Here is a 19,760-nt window from a genome sequence, read left to right as displayed (position 1 = left end):
ATTTTTGACATCTATAATTGTATGATACAATTCCCTCTCTCTCTCTCTCTCTCTCTCTCTCTCTCTCTCTCTGCATTTTGATTCTGCTTTTCTGGAGAACTCTGACTAATATAATATACAAACTAATATATAATATATTATAAATTATATTTTCTCAATAAAATTTGATTATTCTGTTTTGAAAAACTTTGGTTAAGTTCAAGTCAATTGATATTTACTATTCACTTGCCACATGCCGCATAAAAAGATATAATCCCTGGGTTGAGACTAATAGGATAACAGTTAAATGGGAAAAAGTTGGAAAAGGCATTTGGGTTTGTGAGCTCTTTGAACAAAGACACCTAACTGTGGAATTGTCCTGGGATTATGTGGCAAGGCTCTTTGTAAGCATAATATTAATGTTAGGTGAGAACGGGCAGAAACAAATGTTCTTTATTGGAGAGTGAAATACTGTGAATACTTTAGAATAACTTAAATCCAATATAAATGAATGTCTGACCCTAGGGAGAAATCTTAGAAGTAGGAAGACACACGTAACTTGCTATAGAGTTCAACAGTTCTCCATAGTATTAATTTCTATGCCTCACAGCAGAAACTACTTAATAATACAAATATTGTCAAAATAACATATATCAGAATTCTTAAAATTGGCTTTAACATTATTCAATGTATCTACTTTAATAAATGTCAAAAATCTCTCCAAATTAACATGAAAAATAAAAATCTAGTTTTTTTTCAATTTTTTTTTAGTTTATTTTTCTTCCACATAGAGTAGTAAGTGAAAAATGTCCATCAAGACACAATAGTGAAGGCTTTCAAAGAACAATTCTATTTCTTAATTTCAGTGATACAGTGATAAAATTTCTATGTGAAAAAAACTATCAACTTCATAAATCTGAATATTTTCCAAATGTGTATAAGTTCTGGATAATTTAAGTAGCTTTTTACTATGAAAAATATAATGCACTAACAACAAAACTAACATAAAGACTATAACTTATCTCTTAAAAAGATTTTTGTTCCCTGAAAGGGCTTTTAGATAAAACTGTACATACTAGTTTTTCATTAAAGATATATGACCATTATCAATTGAAATCTGAGGATAAAACATGTTCCCAAAATCAATGCCTATGAGAAGACTAGATCATGAGAAAGATATTCTGATGCCTTACTATTCTCTTGTGCATGACCATGATACTTCATATGAAATTTTGGTTTTATTTATTTGCATTTTAATACTATGTGAATTGTAAATACCCTAGATAAAGCTAAAAAATTTTACATATTCTAGAAATTTCAACTCTAAAAACATAAGCATCAAATATGTATCTGCAACATCTCTCCATCCTTCAAAGTCCCTCAACAGTGAGCCCTTGATAAATAGTGAAAGGACAGTCCTCTTAAATACTTAAGTCTACCATGTTGTGAAAGTATTTTCCCCTAGGTCCCATTTTTCATTGAAGGTACTATTTTTTCCTGCATTTAATTCACAAACATTCAGAAAGAAATCTACATTCTTCTCTACTTTCTTGATTTTTACTTAATCAACTACAATCTGGTTTCTATCATACAGGACTTTCAAGGCATCTCTCAAAATGGTCATCTAATTGAAAAATTCAATATATCATTTATAATTGTTGTTCTTCTTAACTGTCTGCATTTGATATTCTTTGACACTCTCTACTCCTTTGACTTGGAGGAATTTACTTTGAAAAGTACCCTCCAAATTCTATTTCTTCTCATTTACTTTTGTTGATTTCTCCACAGCACAGTATCACCACAGTACCCTAGCACAGCACCCTAGTGTAATCGTCAGTTGATCTCTATTCAGTTGTTTTCCCATAACACTTCAGTCATGTATCTATTATAACAATTGTCAAATGGTATTTTAATTTTTAAAAAAACTTACTTATCTACCCAAATAAATATTAAGTTCTTTAACAGTAAAAACCACTTCAGGCTTAGTATAGCATAAAGAAGGCAGTACAGCCTAAGAGCTATAACTGGAGGACTTAGCATCAAGCAGGAGCAAATTGAATTTCAGGTACTCACTACTTCCTGCTATGTAACCTCAGTGTTATTAACAGTGAAATAGGGATAACAATTAGATAAGAATAATGATAATAATACAATATTCTAACCTTCTACATAAAATGTTTAAAGTGCTTAAAACAGTGCTGTCACAAAGTATTTGCTAAGCCAGTTTAACTGTTAATAATTCTCCTTACATATTTATGCAGGTTATAAGTCATCATAGATTACCAATAAATATTTGGTGAATGAATTTTATAGATAAATGACAACAAAATGTAATTATCTCTTATATGATTCTTCAGTGGTTTAAGTTGATTTGGGGAATTCAGTAAGCTTTATTCCTACATCAGAATAAATTTAGGGCATAAAAAGCCAAGGCACAGACAAAATTTCCATAAAGCCAAATATAGAAAGAGATACAAAGATATACACAAGTAAGAAATGTTTGCTCTAAATGCCTTCAATTAACATATTTTACTGGTTATACTTATCAGATAGGCTGATTATCACCTAAAAAGGTCAGGTACCCCAATGATACTTGGTAAGCATAAAAAGTTGAAGACAACATTATTGTGAGCCACTAAGCCCACGAGAGATATTTTGGTGACTTGGGAATTCTCTGGATAGGCCACGGTCCTGAGACCTGTTTGTGAGGAAAAGGGAAGAGGGTGAGCTTGAAATGTCCTGTGTGCTTTGCGAGGGAATAGCAGTCGGGAGACAAGATAAAGGAAGACTGGGTCCCAGAGCTGCACTGCCAGTACCCTAAAAATGAAGTGACAAAAGTACCCTCATCAATGTTTTGTCAAGGATTGCCCTCGATTTACTAACTCTGAAATATTTACCAACCTATTGTACTTGCTATTCCTCCCTCTAGTGGCACTGCCCAGGTTCAGGCCCTCGTCACTTTTCACCTGAAGTGTGGCTAACTAAACCTTTTGATATGTGGTCCTAGCAACTGATCTCTAGAGCTTTCTATATAACAACAACGGTCACCTCAAAACTCCTTCAGCTCAAGTCTCTACCTCACACCTCTTTGTCTACACATTTTTTTCAGGATCCTATGGAATCCCTTAATTGTGGCATAAATTGAATTCCAAATTATCTTTTTAGTTTCATCTCTTCACACTGCTCCCTTGACAAGTCCACAGTCACCTTTAATTCTAGCTATACTAAACCACTCCTCATTCACCCAAGGGGCCATTAAATGTTATATCTATGTTTTCACTTATGTTTTTCTTTCTTTTCAGAACATTCTTCCCAGCCTTGCTGAAGTACATGAATTGCATGAATAATGAAAGGTTTCCTTTTCTGTGATGTCATTAACATGTTCCCTTTCCTACTTTGAATTAATCACTTGCCCTGTGTTCACACCTACATTATTATAGGTTAATTAGTTACTTAAAATTTTCTAACCTCTTTAATTGGTGAGTTCCTTGATGTTGAGGGTTTAATTTCATTCATCTTCACTTGTCTGGGATATAGTGCACTATCAGGGTCTTATAAGGATTTGCTGAAAAACTGGAGGAATTTAAGGTGGAGGCAGAGCAAACATAAAGCTAAAGAAGGGTCATCTCCATGTCTTCAATTGCACAAAGTACTAAACCTGAGTTTGAACTGATAAGAATCAATTCTTTGACATAGTTTACATATATTTTATAGAATTTTATATTTTATAAAATTTAAAGTGGTATTTATGTATGTGCGTTATGTAAAAAATACTGCTTTAACATATTCAAATATCTTCCATAAAAAGGTTTCAATTTCATTTATGTAATTATTTTAATCACATCCCCTATTTTTCCAACTTCTATCTAAAAAAGTAACCTTTTCTTGAATAAAACAATACATCATCACGAATAAAACTGCAATGTTTCAGTAATGAAACATCTGAATTTTAATACGACTGTGCCTTAAAACCATTATTAAATTCTTTGAGACACCAACATGGGGCTATTACCAGGTGCTTGGCAGGGCTTGTGTTTACAATATTGGGTATTAAGGAGTATGTCAGATATGATCTATCTCTAAAGCTCAAATAAAAGTTAAAAAAAAAAACAACTTGTACTGTAATGAGTGTCAGTAGTTTCCTTAAAGTTGGTCTCTGAAATATCTCAGAGGAAATGAGTTTGTTACAACAAACTGAATTGAGGAAGACTGACTTAAACGTTTCTGGAATTTTTAGCATGTGCATTTTTTTTCTGTAAAGGAGTCTTATTGATTAAAGTAAAACTGTTTGCAGTACAATTTTGGAAAACAAAATAATGGATTATTTCATTAGTACTTGCAGTAAAATGCCAGTTACCAGATAAAAACTACCATTTCAAATATAGTATGTAGTAACAGAGTCTAAAAACACCTGCTCTTATACTTCTCTAATTAAAAGCACTAGACTCACTGATGTATTTTTATTAAACATTACCATGAGCTTTTTAATTTCCTTTGTTACATTTCTAGACTTTCTAGCTGACTATGGCACATACAATTGTTGGTGAGTGAAGCAAAGGTTAAGTGTGTATGACAGAGATGAGCCCCGAGATGAAGTATACACTGTGAAATGCATGTGGATGTTAATGATTTAAGCCAATGTGAACTGTGGCCTGAAATGATGTCACAGGAAGAGGAGCGGTAAGTGGAAGGTTAAACCTACTTGCATCTCGGCTCATTAAACGCAGTTAAAGTGCAAATCCCCTCATTCTGACAGTAGTGATCACAAGGGTTCTCTTTCTGGTCACAGCGCTGATTTTTAAACCCCACAGAGCATCTGCAGAATTTTAGTAAAATACAGCTAAATAAAGTATCTGATTTTTATTGCCAATATGTTTCAAATTTATTTTATACACAGTAATATTATGAATCAAATTTTTCTCAGGTATGTCCACTTCTCTCTCATACACACTCATCACATGCTACTCTGACAAAGTGGGGTACAGAAAGGAGACGTGGGTCATATGTGTGCATCATATGAAGCTGTCCATTCTGTAAAGTTAGGTATTTGAAAGGAGAAAAGGTTAAATTCCAGATATTCTAAAAGCAGAGAATCTCCAATAATTTTCCAAACACTTAGGAACCAGATTTGAGTTAATGTATTTCCAAGAAGCAAGGCTTAATGGGTTTGAACAATACAACACTCTTAAACCTGATACAAACATTGTATATAGCATTATTAACTTAAATATACCTCAAATTCTTTTGAAAAGAATGACCTTAAATACCATAATATTCATAAATATAATTATGCCTGGGTTCCACATGTCTAAATAAGGTCAATAAAATTAGAACAATTTTCCCTGACATATCCAAGTTCAAAGATCTATGAATGTCTGAAATGGGTATGATGCTAAGAATTAGGTGAGTTCTCCTTATGAAATCACTAGCAAATTAACGAAGGAGGCGATTGTATAGCATGTGAACCAATGAGAGATAATACCTGATCAAAGATATTCATGAAGAATTTATTTAAAATGTATTATCTTCAAGAAAGGAGAACAATGGACAGGGATTCCATGTACATACAAAGTCATATTATTAAATGTACACAACAATATAAAATACTTACAGACACACAGGCACGTTTGCCTCAGGGTCCAGCTGGCATGTGCCGCCATTGTAACAGTAGCCATCACATAACTGACAACTAGAGGCAATCTTTCCATTAGTGCAGCTGCAGCAAAAGATAAAAAATATCTCATTGTTACTGGAATTATTATTGTTTAAAGCTGACATAAACTTTTTGCAGATGATAACAATCATCATAGAGGAGTAATGCAGTGGCTGGCTGAAGGTAAGTTTTCAGAGAGAGAGACTTATAAGGCAAATATTTTTTAACAAAATAATGACATAAAATTTCTCTCTCAGTAGTTTTCGTTTTCAGCCCATTTGCTTAATGCAAAAAATAATTTAGCTAGATATATATGTGAAAAATATACTCTAATATCTATCACTTATTTTATTCCCTTTTTATATGACTAGACTTTGGTGAGATCAGTGTGAATTATAAACCACATGATCAAATACTCTGGAAACAAATGCCTCAGTTACCCTTTCTAACTTGAAAAGTCTGGTCCAAAAATTGTTATGAATTTAGACTTCATATTTCATAAAAAAGGATAGGATTATCCTGTAGTCACATGTATGCTGTTGCTTGTCTCTGAATATGTATTGTAATGTCAAACATTTTATTCTAACAAAACAAACATGGAGCAGTTCATTGTAATAATAAATAGTAATGCTATAGGAACAACATGCAGTATAGCAACAAAGTAATGAGGTAACCTTATATGGAATTCTTATGGAAATTATTCTAATACACAGCATGTTATATGGGGTAAGAATAAATACTATGGCTATTGCTACAAGAGAAAAAACAAGCATAACAATAACAGGAAAAATCATAAATTTTCATTTGCTATGTTATATTTTTAAATAAATAAATACTACTAGATTGGACATTAAAAATTGTTGGAGAAACAGAAAAATGTATTAACATTCCAAATTACCAAGGGGCCTCTTCTATTAAAATATGGTAATAGAATCATATAAGTCTTGGACCAAATAAGATTTATAATAGATCCTGTTAATATTTGGTTGTGTGATCATGTTAGTACTAGATGCTATGAAGCAATCAATGATATCACAGTAAATCTGGACATAATCTTGACAAAGAAATCAGGCTGCAATATCATTGATTGATCACTTTAGTCTTTTTCCATGATGGATATCTATTACAGTACATCCATCAAGAGGTAATTCCCAATGATAGGTTAGATATCTGAAATAATTGGTTGGCAATCCTGTATTTCATTTATTTTGTGCACATGTGTTTGACCTCATGTGGGTGGTAAGGCTGCTAAAAATGTACTAAATTGTTTATAACTTTTCCAGGTGCTTGATTTAAAGATATTGTTAAGAACCTGAATTTTAAAATTACTTTTTTTTTTCAAGATGAACAGAAACAATGAGTGAACTGTGCACTAGATATGAAAGGGAGATATGTAGAAGTGGAACCAAACTTGGGCAGAAGAGGCTGTGGTTTAAAGTTTCCAAGATTTAACAGAGAATAGCATATCCTTTATAATCGACAGAGGCATTCCAATACAAATGCAAAGTGAGTCAAGTAAGCATTTAGTGAAATCAGTGTCTGATATGTTAAGTGGGTCCAGGAGACTTTTTCTTGCCCTCCATGACTGGCCTCCTTAAAATCTAATAGCAGAAAGTTAGTTTTCTGTTTTATCAAGGGTAAAACATCAGAGAGAACATTTTGCTCAATTATACATTAAAGGACTTCTCATAAGAAATGTAGCTATACACCAAATATCAGCTTTTAAAAGAGAAAAATTATATTTATTAATTGCTTTTAAACTTCTGCTTCTGAGAGTAATAGAATATGTTGCATCTTTCACCTAAAGACTTTGTTTGAATTCTAAATTGAAGATAGAAATTTGTAGATATTTCAAATTTGAAATGCAAATTATCCAAATCATTATAATACATCAGAATACAGTTCATATTTTAATGTTTTAGCACATATTTTTAAAGATTTTATTTATTTACTTTTAGAGAGGGAAGGGAGAGAGAGAGACATAGAGAGAGAGAAACATCAATGTGCAGTTGCTGGGGGTTATGGCCTGCAACCCAGGTATGTACCCTGGCTGGGAATCGAACCTGGGACACTTTGGTTCCCATCTGAGCTCAATCCACTGAGCTATGACAGTCAGGGCTATATTTTTGTTTCTTAGAGACACATGTGACACATACACACAGTCTGTGATATATCACTTTGCAAAAGTTAATGAACAGTTGTTCAGTACACAAAAAGAATTCCCATAATTATCACCATTACAAAGGCATTATTTAGGCTACTCCAAATATTTCTGCATCAATATTTACTTAAATTTCCAGAAGAAAAAACATATTCAATTAACTCCATGTTAAAAATTATATGCATTATACTGGAATATATCTATTCTAGTTGACAGCTCACAGGCTGCATTGGAAACCCATGTGACCATCTGGTATACAAAGCATGTACAATGTTCCTATTTAAAAGATTTATTATAACTCAGTGGTGATTTTTAGTACCAGTTCTTTACCTATGAAACAAATTCTAATATCACTGTAAGCTTCATTCCCTGCTAAGATGAGACATATCATAGATATGAAAAGCAACTTGTCTAATGAGTTTCAGAGTACTCAGTCCTGTTTGGATTGTCATGCATGTGTGTTTCATAGTCTATCTGATAAATCAAATATTATACTCCCATTTCTAAACTTTTACTCTCTACTCATTGTTAACAGCTATTATTTATCTATTTTATACATATTTTTTTTCCAAAAAAGATCTTTTAAGAGTTCAAGAACTATAATGTTTAACCTAAATAACCTACAGAGGTTATAAGGTTCTGGTCTTTTTAGGTAGGCAAAGCCAATTTCCTCTGTGCAGTGGGCGGCACTGATGGCCCCAAGAGTGCTGCCCTCCCCTCCTCATATGGAACTCCCCACGGAACAGAAACAGAATGTGTCTCTGCCTGAGATTTTCTAAGGTAAACTGAGTTGAAACTGTGGCTCACAGACTGTCTTAGATGATGCATGAGTCCCTGTGTGAATAAAATGGAGTTATAAAAAAAGATTCTACAGCACATCCCTGGTATGTTACACTGGACGTGGAGAAAAATGTATGCCTGCTAACTGAAATAAATCTCTTTCATGCTAAAGTTTCATCACAAAGAAGTGACAAGCTTAATAAGTAAATACATTTTGGGTGGTTTATATGAAAATGCTTGTATGTACTTATTAATGGCACATATTTATAATGAGTTATGTTTTCCATTACTGAAAACAATAATGTACTTTCAAATGAACCGATTAGGGGTATGAGTACATGCCATTCATGATGATAATGCAAATCCTAGTTAAAGTAAATTTTTAAATTATTGTAAATAAAAAAGAAAAAATGTTGCTGTATATAATAAAATTTTATTGGGCCTTATTTGGCAGAGCACTATAAATCAGGACTGGAAATCTCCCACAGCTGTCCCAGCAGAAGCTGCGGCATGAATGCTTTCATACGGCATATTATCGCCTACTATGCTCCTAAGCAAGGCAATTGATAGAGTCCAGTCCTTCATAAGTCCTTCTTTTAAAAGGTTGTTGAAAGAAGTTTGGAGTGAAGATTGATTTCTAACCTCAATGGCATAAACTTGATTCATGACAGAAACTGAATGACATTACCCTTTAGTTGCAATGATCTGCTTTCCATTCACATGACCTTAAAGCCAAAGGGCAAAAGACAATGTAACCAAAGTGTAACTTGGACATTTTTGTTTTAGTTGTTTCCTGGAAGCATTACTCCTTTTTCTTATTTTTAGCTATAATGTTCAAAGTCAAATTAAATAAAAAACATATACTTTGTTTCCATTAGACAGGTCCTTGCTTCTCCCCCAAAAGATCATTTTGTAATAACAGAAAAGCAAACACAAAGCAAATACTCACTGTTGATAACAACAAAACAACTGAAAGCCTGAGCTACTGTAATTTAGTAATATTACATACAGTTCTCTGAAGTTATGTTGAATTTTACTATTTCTTACTTACTATTAGAAATATTCTATATAGAGAATTAACTGATCATCTCGTTACATAATGGATTTTCATGACCCCCAAATGTATATAATAGGCATTGAATCAATTCGGATTTAACTTAAAATAACTGAACTTTATCTCTAGTTTAAAAAAATAAAATAAAAGGATGTAACAGTTGCCATATTCTGGAACACAAATAATTAACATTGTTTTTACAATGGGGTACTAAACCTTTTTAGTAGTTTTTTGCTGGCTACTAAACCTTTTGAGTTCAAATGCTTTTATAAATTAAGGTGGGTGTCCACTTACTTGCAAGATATATCATCACTGTTTTTATTTATAATGCAGTGTCCCCCATGGCACCTGATGCACTTGTCAACCTCACATTTTGGTCCTTCATAGCGCATTGGGCAGACACAGTCCACACTCCCATCATTCCCAAGGGTACAGGATTCGGAATTCACACAATAGTGGTGACACACATCTAGGAAGAATGCACAGCAGAAGAGTAAACTTATATTACAGGGTACTTTTCTTTGGTCACAATAAATGTCTCCATTTTATTTAATATTTAAAGACAGCCAATCAATAGGTAGATTAATTTAAAAAGCAGCTTGTAACTAGAATTCTCTAAAAATGCTATTGATTTGATTTCTCTTTTCCCCTGATTTGGGTATCATTTCATCTGGCTAAGAGGAGATGGGTTATATAACACTAGCTGACAAACTCTTTAGTTTCTGAATTTTAAAGTTCAAAGCAACAAGGTTCCTTAGCTTTTCTTCTAGTGAAAATATTATTATTATTCTGTTCAGAACAAATGAGCAGAAATACTCAGATTTCTTTAGATGTCATTCATCATTGTCTCTCCTGGTATCTCTTTTCAACCAGAAAATAGAGTGGTGTATGGTGAGAAAGGGGGCTCCTACCTCTCTGATGTGATGGAAAGAAGTCTCCCTCTAAACCTGCCAGAATAGTTCCAAGTATTTTCAAATTCCTGGGCAGGTGAACAGACAAGGCTGGTGCCCCTGATGAAAATCCAAGGGAAAGTGGACTGGGAAAGTCACTGATTCATCATGGGTGGGGAGTGATAAAGTAAGTTGTCTAGACTATAGTTCCTCTTCCAAGTGAGAGCCTAATATCTCTGTCAATCAGAGGGAAAACCTGGTCTCCAAGCCCTTTGTTTTCAAGGGGGCTTCTTACTGAGTTTTACAGATAATTTTATCAACTACAAAGCAAGACTTCCTCAAATATTTATTCATGTACCTCTACAACATGAGCAATAAAAACAGACTATGCAATAACCATGTAATTAGACAGCCTCAATCTTCTGAAAAGCAGACATGTCTATATGCATGTTTATTTATGAAAATATTATACGTTATCACATTCAAATATTAAAGTTCACAATCCAAATATTCTTAAGCAAGATAAATGATTAAATTGATCATGACCTTTGTGTTTAGAAGCAGCAATTTCCTTTTAGCTATATAACTGTGAGGCAATGAGAAATGGGATTAGCTGAGATAAAAATCACAATTTATAAACTTTAACCTGCTCTAAGACAATTATAGAAGATGAGGTAAATTAAAGCATGATTTATTATTCTGACATTTGCATATTTATTTAGCCCTTTATTAAATCAGACAGAAATTAAATTTATTGACAGACTTGCTTCATATTTATGAAAATGTATTTCATGCAATCTCATGCATGAGGAAAGGCAAAGGAGAGAGGGAGAGAAACAATGATGCAAGAGAGAAACGTCTATCAGTTGCACTCTGATTGGCCTGATCTGGGACCAAACCCATACCATAGGTATGTGCCCTGAACGGGTATCGAACCCACTTCCTCCCAGTTTACCAGACAATGCTCCAACCAACTGAGACACACCAGACAGGGCACAGTTTCATGCTTTCTGTTGCATTATGCTAAGTGCCCATGTTAAGTCTGTCAATATGGGTTTTGGCAATACTTAAGAAAAATAGTACACTCAAAAGTGAAAGACTTGGGGATCCAAAAGTTAAGTATATGTTAGTATTTGTACAAATGAACATTTTGTTTTTAGTTATAAAGAATGTACTAGAAACAATTGCATGAACATCTAGTACTATCTCCTATTCAATGCAGAAATATCTAAAGAATAACTTTTATTAGTCAAATTGATGGATACCTCTTATTTAGAAGAATGTATTTTATCATTGTCCCTAGTTGCTTTAAATTTCATTTCTTGGTTTTGGTTCAGCTCTCCAATAGAACATAGAAGTTGGTTGATATATCTTCCCAGTATCTTCATATTATATTCTTATTCAGAAGTTTACATGGTGTAATTGCATTGGAGTCATGTAATGAATTTATTTGCAAATGCAAATTCTAGGTTCTTTTCCTGTCACCTACCATCATCCACCTCTAGATTTTAATTCATAAATCTGAAATGTGGCCCAGGTGACTTCCATAGAGCTGACTGGGGAACAATATTTAGGGAACTAGAGAGTACAAGAAATGATGATCTGGAAATAACATTACAGGTTAGCAGAGGAACTACATTATCTGATAGTTGTAAATTATGTGAATTTGACTGAAATAGATTATTTCCTCATGAAATTTGTGAGCCCTAATTAACTGAAATGTTAAGTCTAAAACCTTGAAGTACTTTCTTTGTATAATTGCAGTGTGAAGAAGACCTGAGAAACTAGAAAAGATGGGGGTTAACATTCTGAGGGCTGATGATTGCCCTATATACCACACTTCAGCAGAGGATAGTTTGCACTTACCTAGAGTACTAAAGGGCAAGGTTAGAAATTTATCTACAATTTACTGATTATAAGTAATTTTGATGAATGTGTTAAATCTGTTTGGACTAAGCTTAAAAAGATGTATGAATATACCCACTCATCAGTAATCAAAATAATAAACATTAACACTACAAAGAAATATCATTGCATACCCACCAAATTGACCACAAATACCAGAAACTCTCACATATTACTACTGGGGATGTAAATTGTTTTAACCAATGTGGAGAACAATTGACAGTATATACCCAATTCAAACATGACCACATCTTATGATCTAGCATTTTTATTGTTAATACACATCCAAGAGAAAAGTATACATATGTACACAAAATTTTGTACGTAATATGCACAGCAGCCTTTTTAGAAATAGTGGAAGTTAAAAATAATCTAAATGTTCATCACAAGAAAAATGAATAAATTGTGGTTTACTTACAATGGAATATAAAGATAGATATATAGATGATAGATGAAAAATATACTGAATGAATCACACAAAAATAATATGGAGAAAAAACTGGACACAGAAATAATATATTACTCTTTTATTTATATAAGTTTAAGAAGCAAAACTCCTCTATTGTTTTAGAAGTCAAAAAAAGATATAATTGGGAAGAAGAAAGGGATAGGGATGAAGAGCATCAGGGAACATCTGAGGTAACAATGTTTAGTTTTGAATTGAACATCAGTTACATTGGAGTGTAACCCTGGCGATAAGTTACTGAATTGTATACTTGTGATTTTAAACTTTTCTATGCATATGCTTTAACAGAAAATTTTAAAACCCAATGTCACATAAACTGAAGTTAGAATATTTTAGAAATTCTAGTTAATTTTCTAACTAGACAAAACAGTTTTTCTCTTTGCAGATAACAATTTTTAAAAGAAGTTCATGGTTCACTATTTATACTTCAAAGGAAATTCTCCACCCTCTTATGCTTTCAATATTCTTTCATAGCATTTCAGGTGCACATAATTCAATATAGCTGATTTGCCTAACAGTATAAAAAAGGAATCAAATGAATGTAAAGAAATGGTGAAGATAAAATGGTGAAATAAGTAGATATTAGAGTGCACATTTTAATAAATAATTCCAAATTGCATGCCGCTAAACTATGCAATTGTTTTCCTTAAAAAAGAGACAAATATCATTTGGGGCTCAAAACCTTTACAGATATTCAAATGGAAGACATTTCATTTTACTCAGTTTACATGCTTAGTACTCTATGCTAATTTGGGGTTTAGGGACAGAGACTTGCTCACTGTCCTCCAGTGCCACCAGAGTTGCTTCCCTATGCCTTTCTATGAATATTTTCTATCTTTCATTCTTAGGTTTGAGATGTAGAGTTTATAGAAGTTTGGCTAGATTGTTTTCTGCACCACTAATAGAATTCAACATGCCAGTACTTTGAATGTACTATATTCTACATTCTTTCCTTCCCTCCCTCTCTCCCTCCTTCCTTTTTCCATTCTTTCCTTTTTGTTTTTCTCTTTCCCCTCCCTCCCTCCCTCCTTCCCTCCCTCCCCCCCTTCCCTTCTTTCCTTCTTTCCTTCCCTCATGAAAAGCTTCCCTATTTACTCAATTTCAACCCTAAGATTCCTGGAGACAGGAAAAAGTAGATCTTACTTAATAGGGGACTTTAGACTCTAATATTAAACTACCACATAAGCATCAGATCTTTGTAAGTTAGAAAGCAATATGATCCTTTCAAGTGCTTTCAATTATTTCAAGTTTAATCATGACATATACTATGTGCAAGCCCAAGAGTGTGAAACATCCAATGTGCTATTTTTAAACCAGGTGATTGAACCAAAGACCATGTTCTGTGTAATTGTCTCAATATGATGGTAGTAATATATAGGTAATAGTAAGTTGAAGGATTGCAACCTCAATTTTCTCTCAATTTCTTCTCAGCTATAATGTACTTTGAGTTACAAGCATTTATGTAAACTTTTATATGAGATATTTTCATTGGTGTCACATCTCTTTATCTGTAACATACTTACTACACAGTCATATTTAAATTCTAAGTTGCTCTCCAGCTATTCATAGAATATAATGAATACTCCCATTCATACTTTTCAATTCAGCAGAAATCTAGCAAAATATGAAGAGAAATAATATATGAGAAAGTTCTTTTGGTAGGCAATTGTTTGCCTTCAGGGTAAGGATTCTGCCCTGACCCCAAAAAACTCTAAAATGAATGGAGAGCAGTTGACAGCTAGTGACAGGGTGGTTATGGGGTGGGAGGACTAGGCAAAAAGGAAAAAGGACTCGTGGACATGGACAACAATGTGATGATTGCTGGGAGGAGGAGGGTGTAAAGGGACTAAATGATAATGGAAAAAATACAATAAAGATTAAATAAAAAAAATAAATGAAATGAATAGACAAGCTTAGCAGCCAGTGGGAGAACATTTTTCTTATTGAAGAGCACTGAAAAAATTTACCAATTTAAGCATAAGTAACTCTTTAAAACCATTTTGAAAATAATCTTTCTATAACATAGAAAAATAAATTGATATATTTATTCACTTATCACTATGAGGATCAATTACTTGTATAAACTTTTCTTTGCAGACATTTTATAGTTTTATGCTTTTTACTATATTTCAGCTTTGACTAAGTGAAATGTTATTGATTATGAAGCAGTAGACTAATCTATTTTAAAACTAAATTCTTTCTGAGGAGAACAGAGTTAGCAATGTTGGTGGTTGGTTAACACTGGGGTTTGCAGCAAAGGGATTCTCTTTCCCAACACACTGACACACACACAGAGATGTTCTTCTGATGTTAAATTTGACTTAATAGTTATTAGAACTGAAAGAAAGAAAAAAAAGCAGTATACTAAATGATGACAAAAAATAAGACTAAAGTGGTAGACTAAAGAAAATATAGGTGATAGGAGACTTTTTGTTGGAGGGGTGGGAATAGGGAAAAAATTGAAGATAGAAGAGAGGAGTGGAAGATGGAGGACAAAAGAGTCTAGCCAGATTGGTTAGTAGGCATTCAGCAGGAACATTCTAAATTTGTGGGGGGAAAGCTGGTGAAACAACATGTTTGAGTCTCCTTTTGAACATGAGTATTTTAACCACGAGAATAACATGGAAGTAGCAGTTCCATAATTATTTGCTGGGGACATGCATGTGCTTAATTGTATACTGGGAGCTGTAGGAGGAGCCCAGAATGCAAGATAGGACATTGGCCCTCAGAGAGCAGATGATCCAATTTAAAGATTAAGACAAAAAATTAATCCTAATAATGTCAACTCTGGAAAAGAGCCTACATACACAACTACCAAGAAAATTTTCTTTCCTGTGGAACATTTTACCTCATAGATTTTGAGGATTTTACTACACTGAATAGTATAATAGTTGAGATGTTCTATATTAGACAAGAAGAAGCAATAATGAAATGTAATTAATCTGTGCTAAGAAAGTAGAGATAACCATTAAATTATATAATAGCACTTTGTATTTACAATATAAAAATTGTTATAACCTCTCTAGGATAATGACACTAAAAGCATACATAGTAGCACAATCTTGTAATCTGAAGGACAATAATGGGTATATGATTATAGAGAAGTCATATGGTAATTAGGTAATAGTAACTGAAAAATAAGTCAATGACTATTTTCTGCAACAGAAGTTAAGCACATTCCAAGTGAGATCATCATTGCACTGTCTCTCTTTTACTTTCTCTTTTTCTATCATTCTTTTTTAAACAAACAAATGCAAAGGCATATTTTTTTCTGTAATATTTTTACATATCTTAATAGACTGCATAAAAATATATGCATGCATGAAATATACATAGAGGTTCATGAACATTCATGGGGAGCCAGATGTCTGTGATATCTCTAGTTGCATTTAATATCTTCTACAAATATTTCTTTCTATTGAAAAGTAATTGCTAAGACTATTTAGCTATAAACTTATATTTGTGACTGGGCCATTTACATTGTAATAGTTAATGAAATGTGAAATTTATTTAAATAGAAGAAAACCAAACAAAATAATGCCACCTAAACAGTAGCTAAAGATAGTCAGTAAGAATAATGGGGAACCTGGAGGTTTTTTAAATTGGTTATAGAGAGTAGTTGTACAGGAGAGACTAAAATACTCGATATATATATATATATATATATATATATATATATATAAATTATTTTACCTCACTGAACTTTGACCTTGCCTTTAAAAAGTAAGTTCTATGAATTTGCTTTAAGATTAATAATTTAGATAAGTACTTGATAATTTAGGACTATACACACAAAAGCAACAATATATTAAATGTAGGATTGGGTTACTTTCACAAAGCAGGCTAGGTAATTCCCCAGTGCACATCTCCAGACATTCTGGAACTGAACTCCAGTTTTAGTGCAATTCACACTCCACGCTTCACTGTTACTTAATTTTGTGCCAGGAGGAATAGGTTCCATGAATTCTGCTAATATTATTCCTACAGGGAGGTTTATGGCTGCTGTTATGTACACATGGAATGTAGAAGAAATTCCAGGACAGTTAACAATAGTATTTTATAAACTTTTAATGAATACTTATGTCAGGGTGACATAATAAGAAAAAGAAAAAAAAAACTGCAAGGTTAAATTCAGTCCTTTTTTTCCGACTAATGATGTGATCTCATGAGAATGACCTGACTTATTTCTTCAAGACACCTTTTCATCATTTCTGAACTAAATATGCCTAAGATTATGATTCCCTCCTCACTCAATCATCCTCTAAATTGTCCTTTATCATCACAGTGAAGTAAAACCTGACTTGAGTAAAATGATGGAAATGATAATCATGACAATGATAAACAATAGTTTTTAGCTGTCATCTATACTCCAGACAAATGTGTTTGCTATAGTCTCATGCATTATATGGTATTGCAACATTATCCTCATTTTATAAGTGACTAAACTGACACACAGAGATGTTAAGTAACTTGCCAAAGGTCACACAAAAATGAGTGAGGGATCTGAAATTCAAACCCAAGTGTAACTGTAGAAAATAAACCCTTAATTTCTTTTTTGGTAATTCATACATTTGCTTAGGAAAACAAATTTACAGAGTAATTTTGAATGTCTTTGCTATTCTCTTTCCTTTATATGTTTCTAAAACTGAATGTGCCCGAATTACATAGATATCTGAGAGTCTACCACCAGTCTGAATGGTAAAGGCCCCTACAACAGCAGGACCGGTCGGCCCAAGACAGCCCATCTGATGCCGCCAGCACCTGCCATGTCAGAGCACAGCAAACTAAGCCAGGCTCCCACACCTCATCTGTTCTGTGTGTCAGTCTCAGCCTCCTGTTCCAAGCAAAGTTGAGCATTTGCCTCGTGGCCACTGATAATTGGTTGCAGCACTGGATCCTTCTTCCTGAAGGGATCACCTAACCATCCACGTGATCAACTTGTTATTAGGAAGAATCAATTCTGGGTCCATCCACACAAATGAGACGAAGTTAACAAGCAAGATATCACAAGGCAAAATATGCCTAAAGTGTTACTATTTACTGAGATCTATTTGGAAAGTTTTCTGAAGAACCTCCAAGATTCTTAAATGTGTGAACAAGAGTGATAGTGGCCATTACTTCTCTAATGTCAATTTTTAATCTAATATGGTTTAAGAGGAAAAAGAGATACACCATCTTGAATACATATGCATAGAATTTTATGATTATTGTCTTTGAAGTATTATATAAGGAAACAAAACTAATTAAAAAATATTAGATTATTTCTACATTCCTCAAATATTTTATACAGCTTAAGGTATTTTAATAATTAAACTTACTGCATAGTCCTAAATATATCTTCTAATTTCTGATCTGAGTTTAATAAAGAAGGCAAATATTTAATCCATGTGCTAATTAAATATTCACCAGGGAAAAATATGTATGTAAAACTCTGATTAGAGATGATACGTTTTCATCAAGAAAGCATGTCTAAAAAAATTAGCATTTTCTAATGTATTACTAAAAAAAGAAATATGTCTCAAATATTTCAGTAGAGAAAATGGAAGAGTTTAAAGAAAGAAAATTGATTCTCAGCTAACAGTGCTATCTCTGAGAATCCAGGTAAAAGAAAAATGTAAAATTAAGAAAACAAAATTATCAAAACTTTGATTTGAGTTCAATATACGGAATGAGATTTTAAAAGTACCAGCATTTAAATTTTTAACACAGTGTTATTTTTTCTTTTTATGGCCTTATTTTCTTATTTTATTTTAATCATTGTTCAAGTACAGTTTTCTGCCTTTTACTCCCATTCCAGCCCACCCACCCATCCCTCCCTACTTCCCTCCCATTACCACCCCCCTCCAGTTTTTGTCCATATGTCCCTTAAATTTGATCCTGTAAACCCTTCCCATTCTCCCCTGAAATTCCCTCTCCTCTCCCCTCTGGTCACTGTCAGCCGGTCCTCTATTTCAGTGTCTTTGGTTATATTTTGCTTGTTTCTTTGTTTTGTTGATTAGGTTCCTATTAAAGGTGAGAACATATGGTATTTGTCTTTCACTGCCTAGCTTATTTAGCTTAGCATAATGCTTTCCAGTTCCATCCATGCTGTTGCAAAGGGTAGGAGCTCCTTCTTTTTTTCTGCTGCATAGAATTCCATTGTGTAAATGTACCATAGTTTTTCTGATCCATTCATTTACTGATGGGCATCTAGGTTGCTTCCAGCGCTTAGCTATTGTAAATTGTGCTGCTATGAACACTGGGGTTCATAGGTTCTTTTGTATTGGAGTTTCAGGGTTCTTAGGATATAGTCCCAGCAGTGGAATTTCTGGGTCAAAAGGCAGATCCATTTTTATTTTCCTGAGGGAGTTCCATACTGTTTTCCATAGTGGTTGTACCAGTCTGCAGTCCCACCAACAATGCACTAGGGTCCCCTTTTCTCCACAACCTCTCCAACACTTGTTGTTTGTTGCTTTGTTTATGATGGCCATTCTGGCTGGTGGGAAGTGGTATCTCATTGTGGTTTTGATTTGCGTCTCTCTGATAGCTAGTGATATTGAACATCGTTTCATGGGTCTTTGGATCCTCTGTATGCCCTCCTTGGAGAAGTGTCTGTTCAAGTCCTTTGCCCATTTTTTAATTGGGTTGCTTGTCTTCTTAGAGTGGAGTCATATAAGTTCTTTATATATTTTGGAGATTAAACCCTTGTCTGAGGTATCATTGGCAAATATATTTTCCAATACAGTTGGTTCTCCTTTTATTTTGATAGTTTTCTTTAGCTGTGCAGAGAATTTTTATTTTGATGAGGTCCCATTTGTTTATTCTTTCCTTTATGCCTCTTGCTCTAGGGGACATGTCAGTAAAAATCTTTCTGTGTGAAATATCTGAGATTT

General features: G+C 33.4%; 1 protein-coding gene across 1 annotated transcript in view; it reads right to left on the bottom strand.

Annotated features, from left to right (window-relative positions):
* The window catches only part of LRP1B (LDL receptor related protein 1B), a 1,792,671-nt gene that overhangs the window by 39,874 nt on the left and 1,733,037 nt on the right, over positions 1-19,760 (bottom strand). The window contains exons 85-86 of the mRNA XM_036023545.1: positions 9,922-10,096; positions 5,591-5,695 (exon numbers count right to left, since the gene is read on the bottom strand). Of these exons, the coding sequence (XP_035879438.1) occupies positions 5,591-5,695; positions 9,922-10,096 (280 nt within the window). The remainder of the gene's footprint in view (positions 1-5,590; positions 5,696-9,921; positions 10,097-19,760) is intronic.

The sequence above is a fragment of the Phyllostomus discolor genome, chromosome 4, assembly GCF_004126475.2.
Source record: "Phyllostomus discolor isolate MPI-MPIP mPhyDis1 chromosome 4, mPhyDis1.pri.v3, whole genome shotgun sequence".
NCBI lineage: Eukaryota > Metazoa > Chordata > Mammalia > Chiroptera > Phyllostomidae > Phyllostomus > Phyllostomus discolor.
Note: the sequence above shows the minus strand (reverse complement) of the source record. Positions and strands in the feature narration are given on the sequence as shown.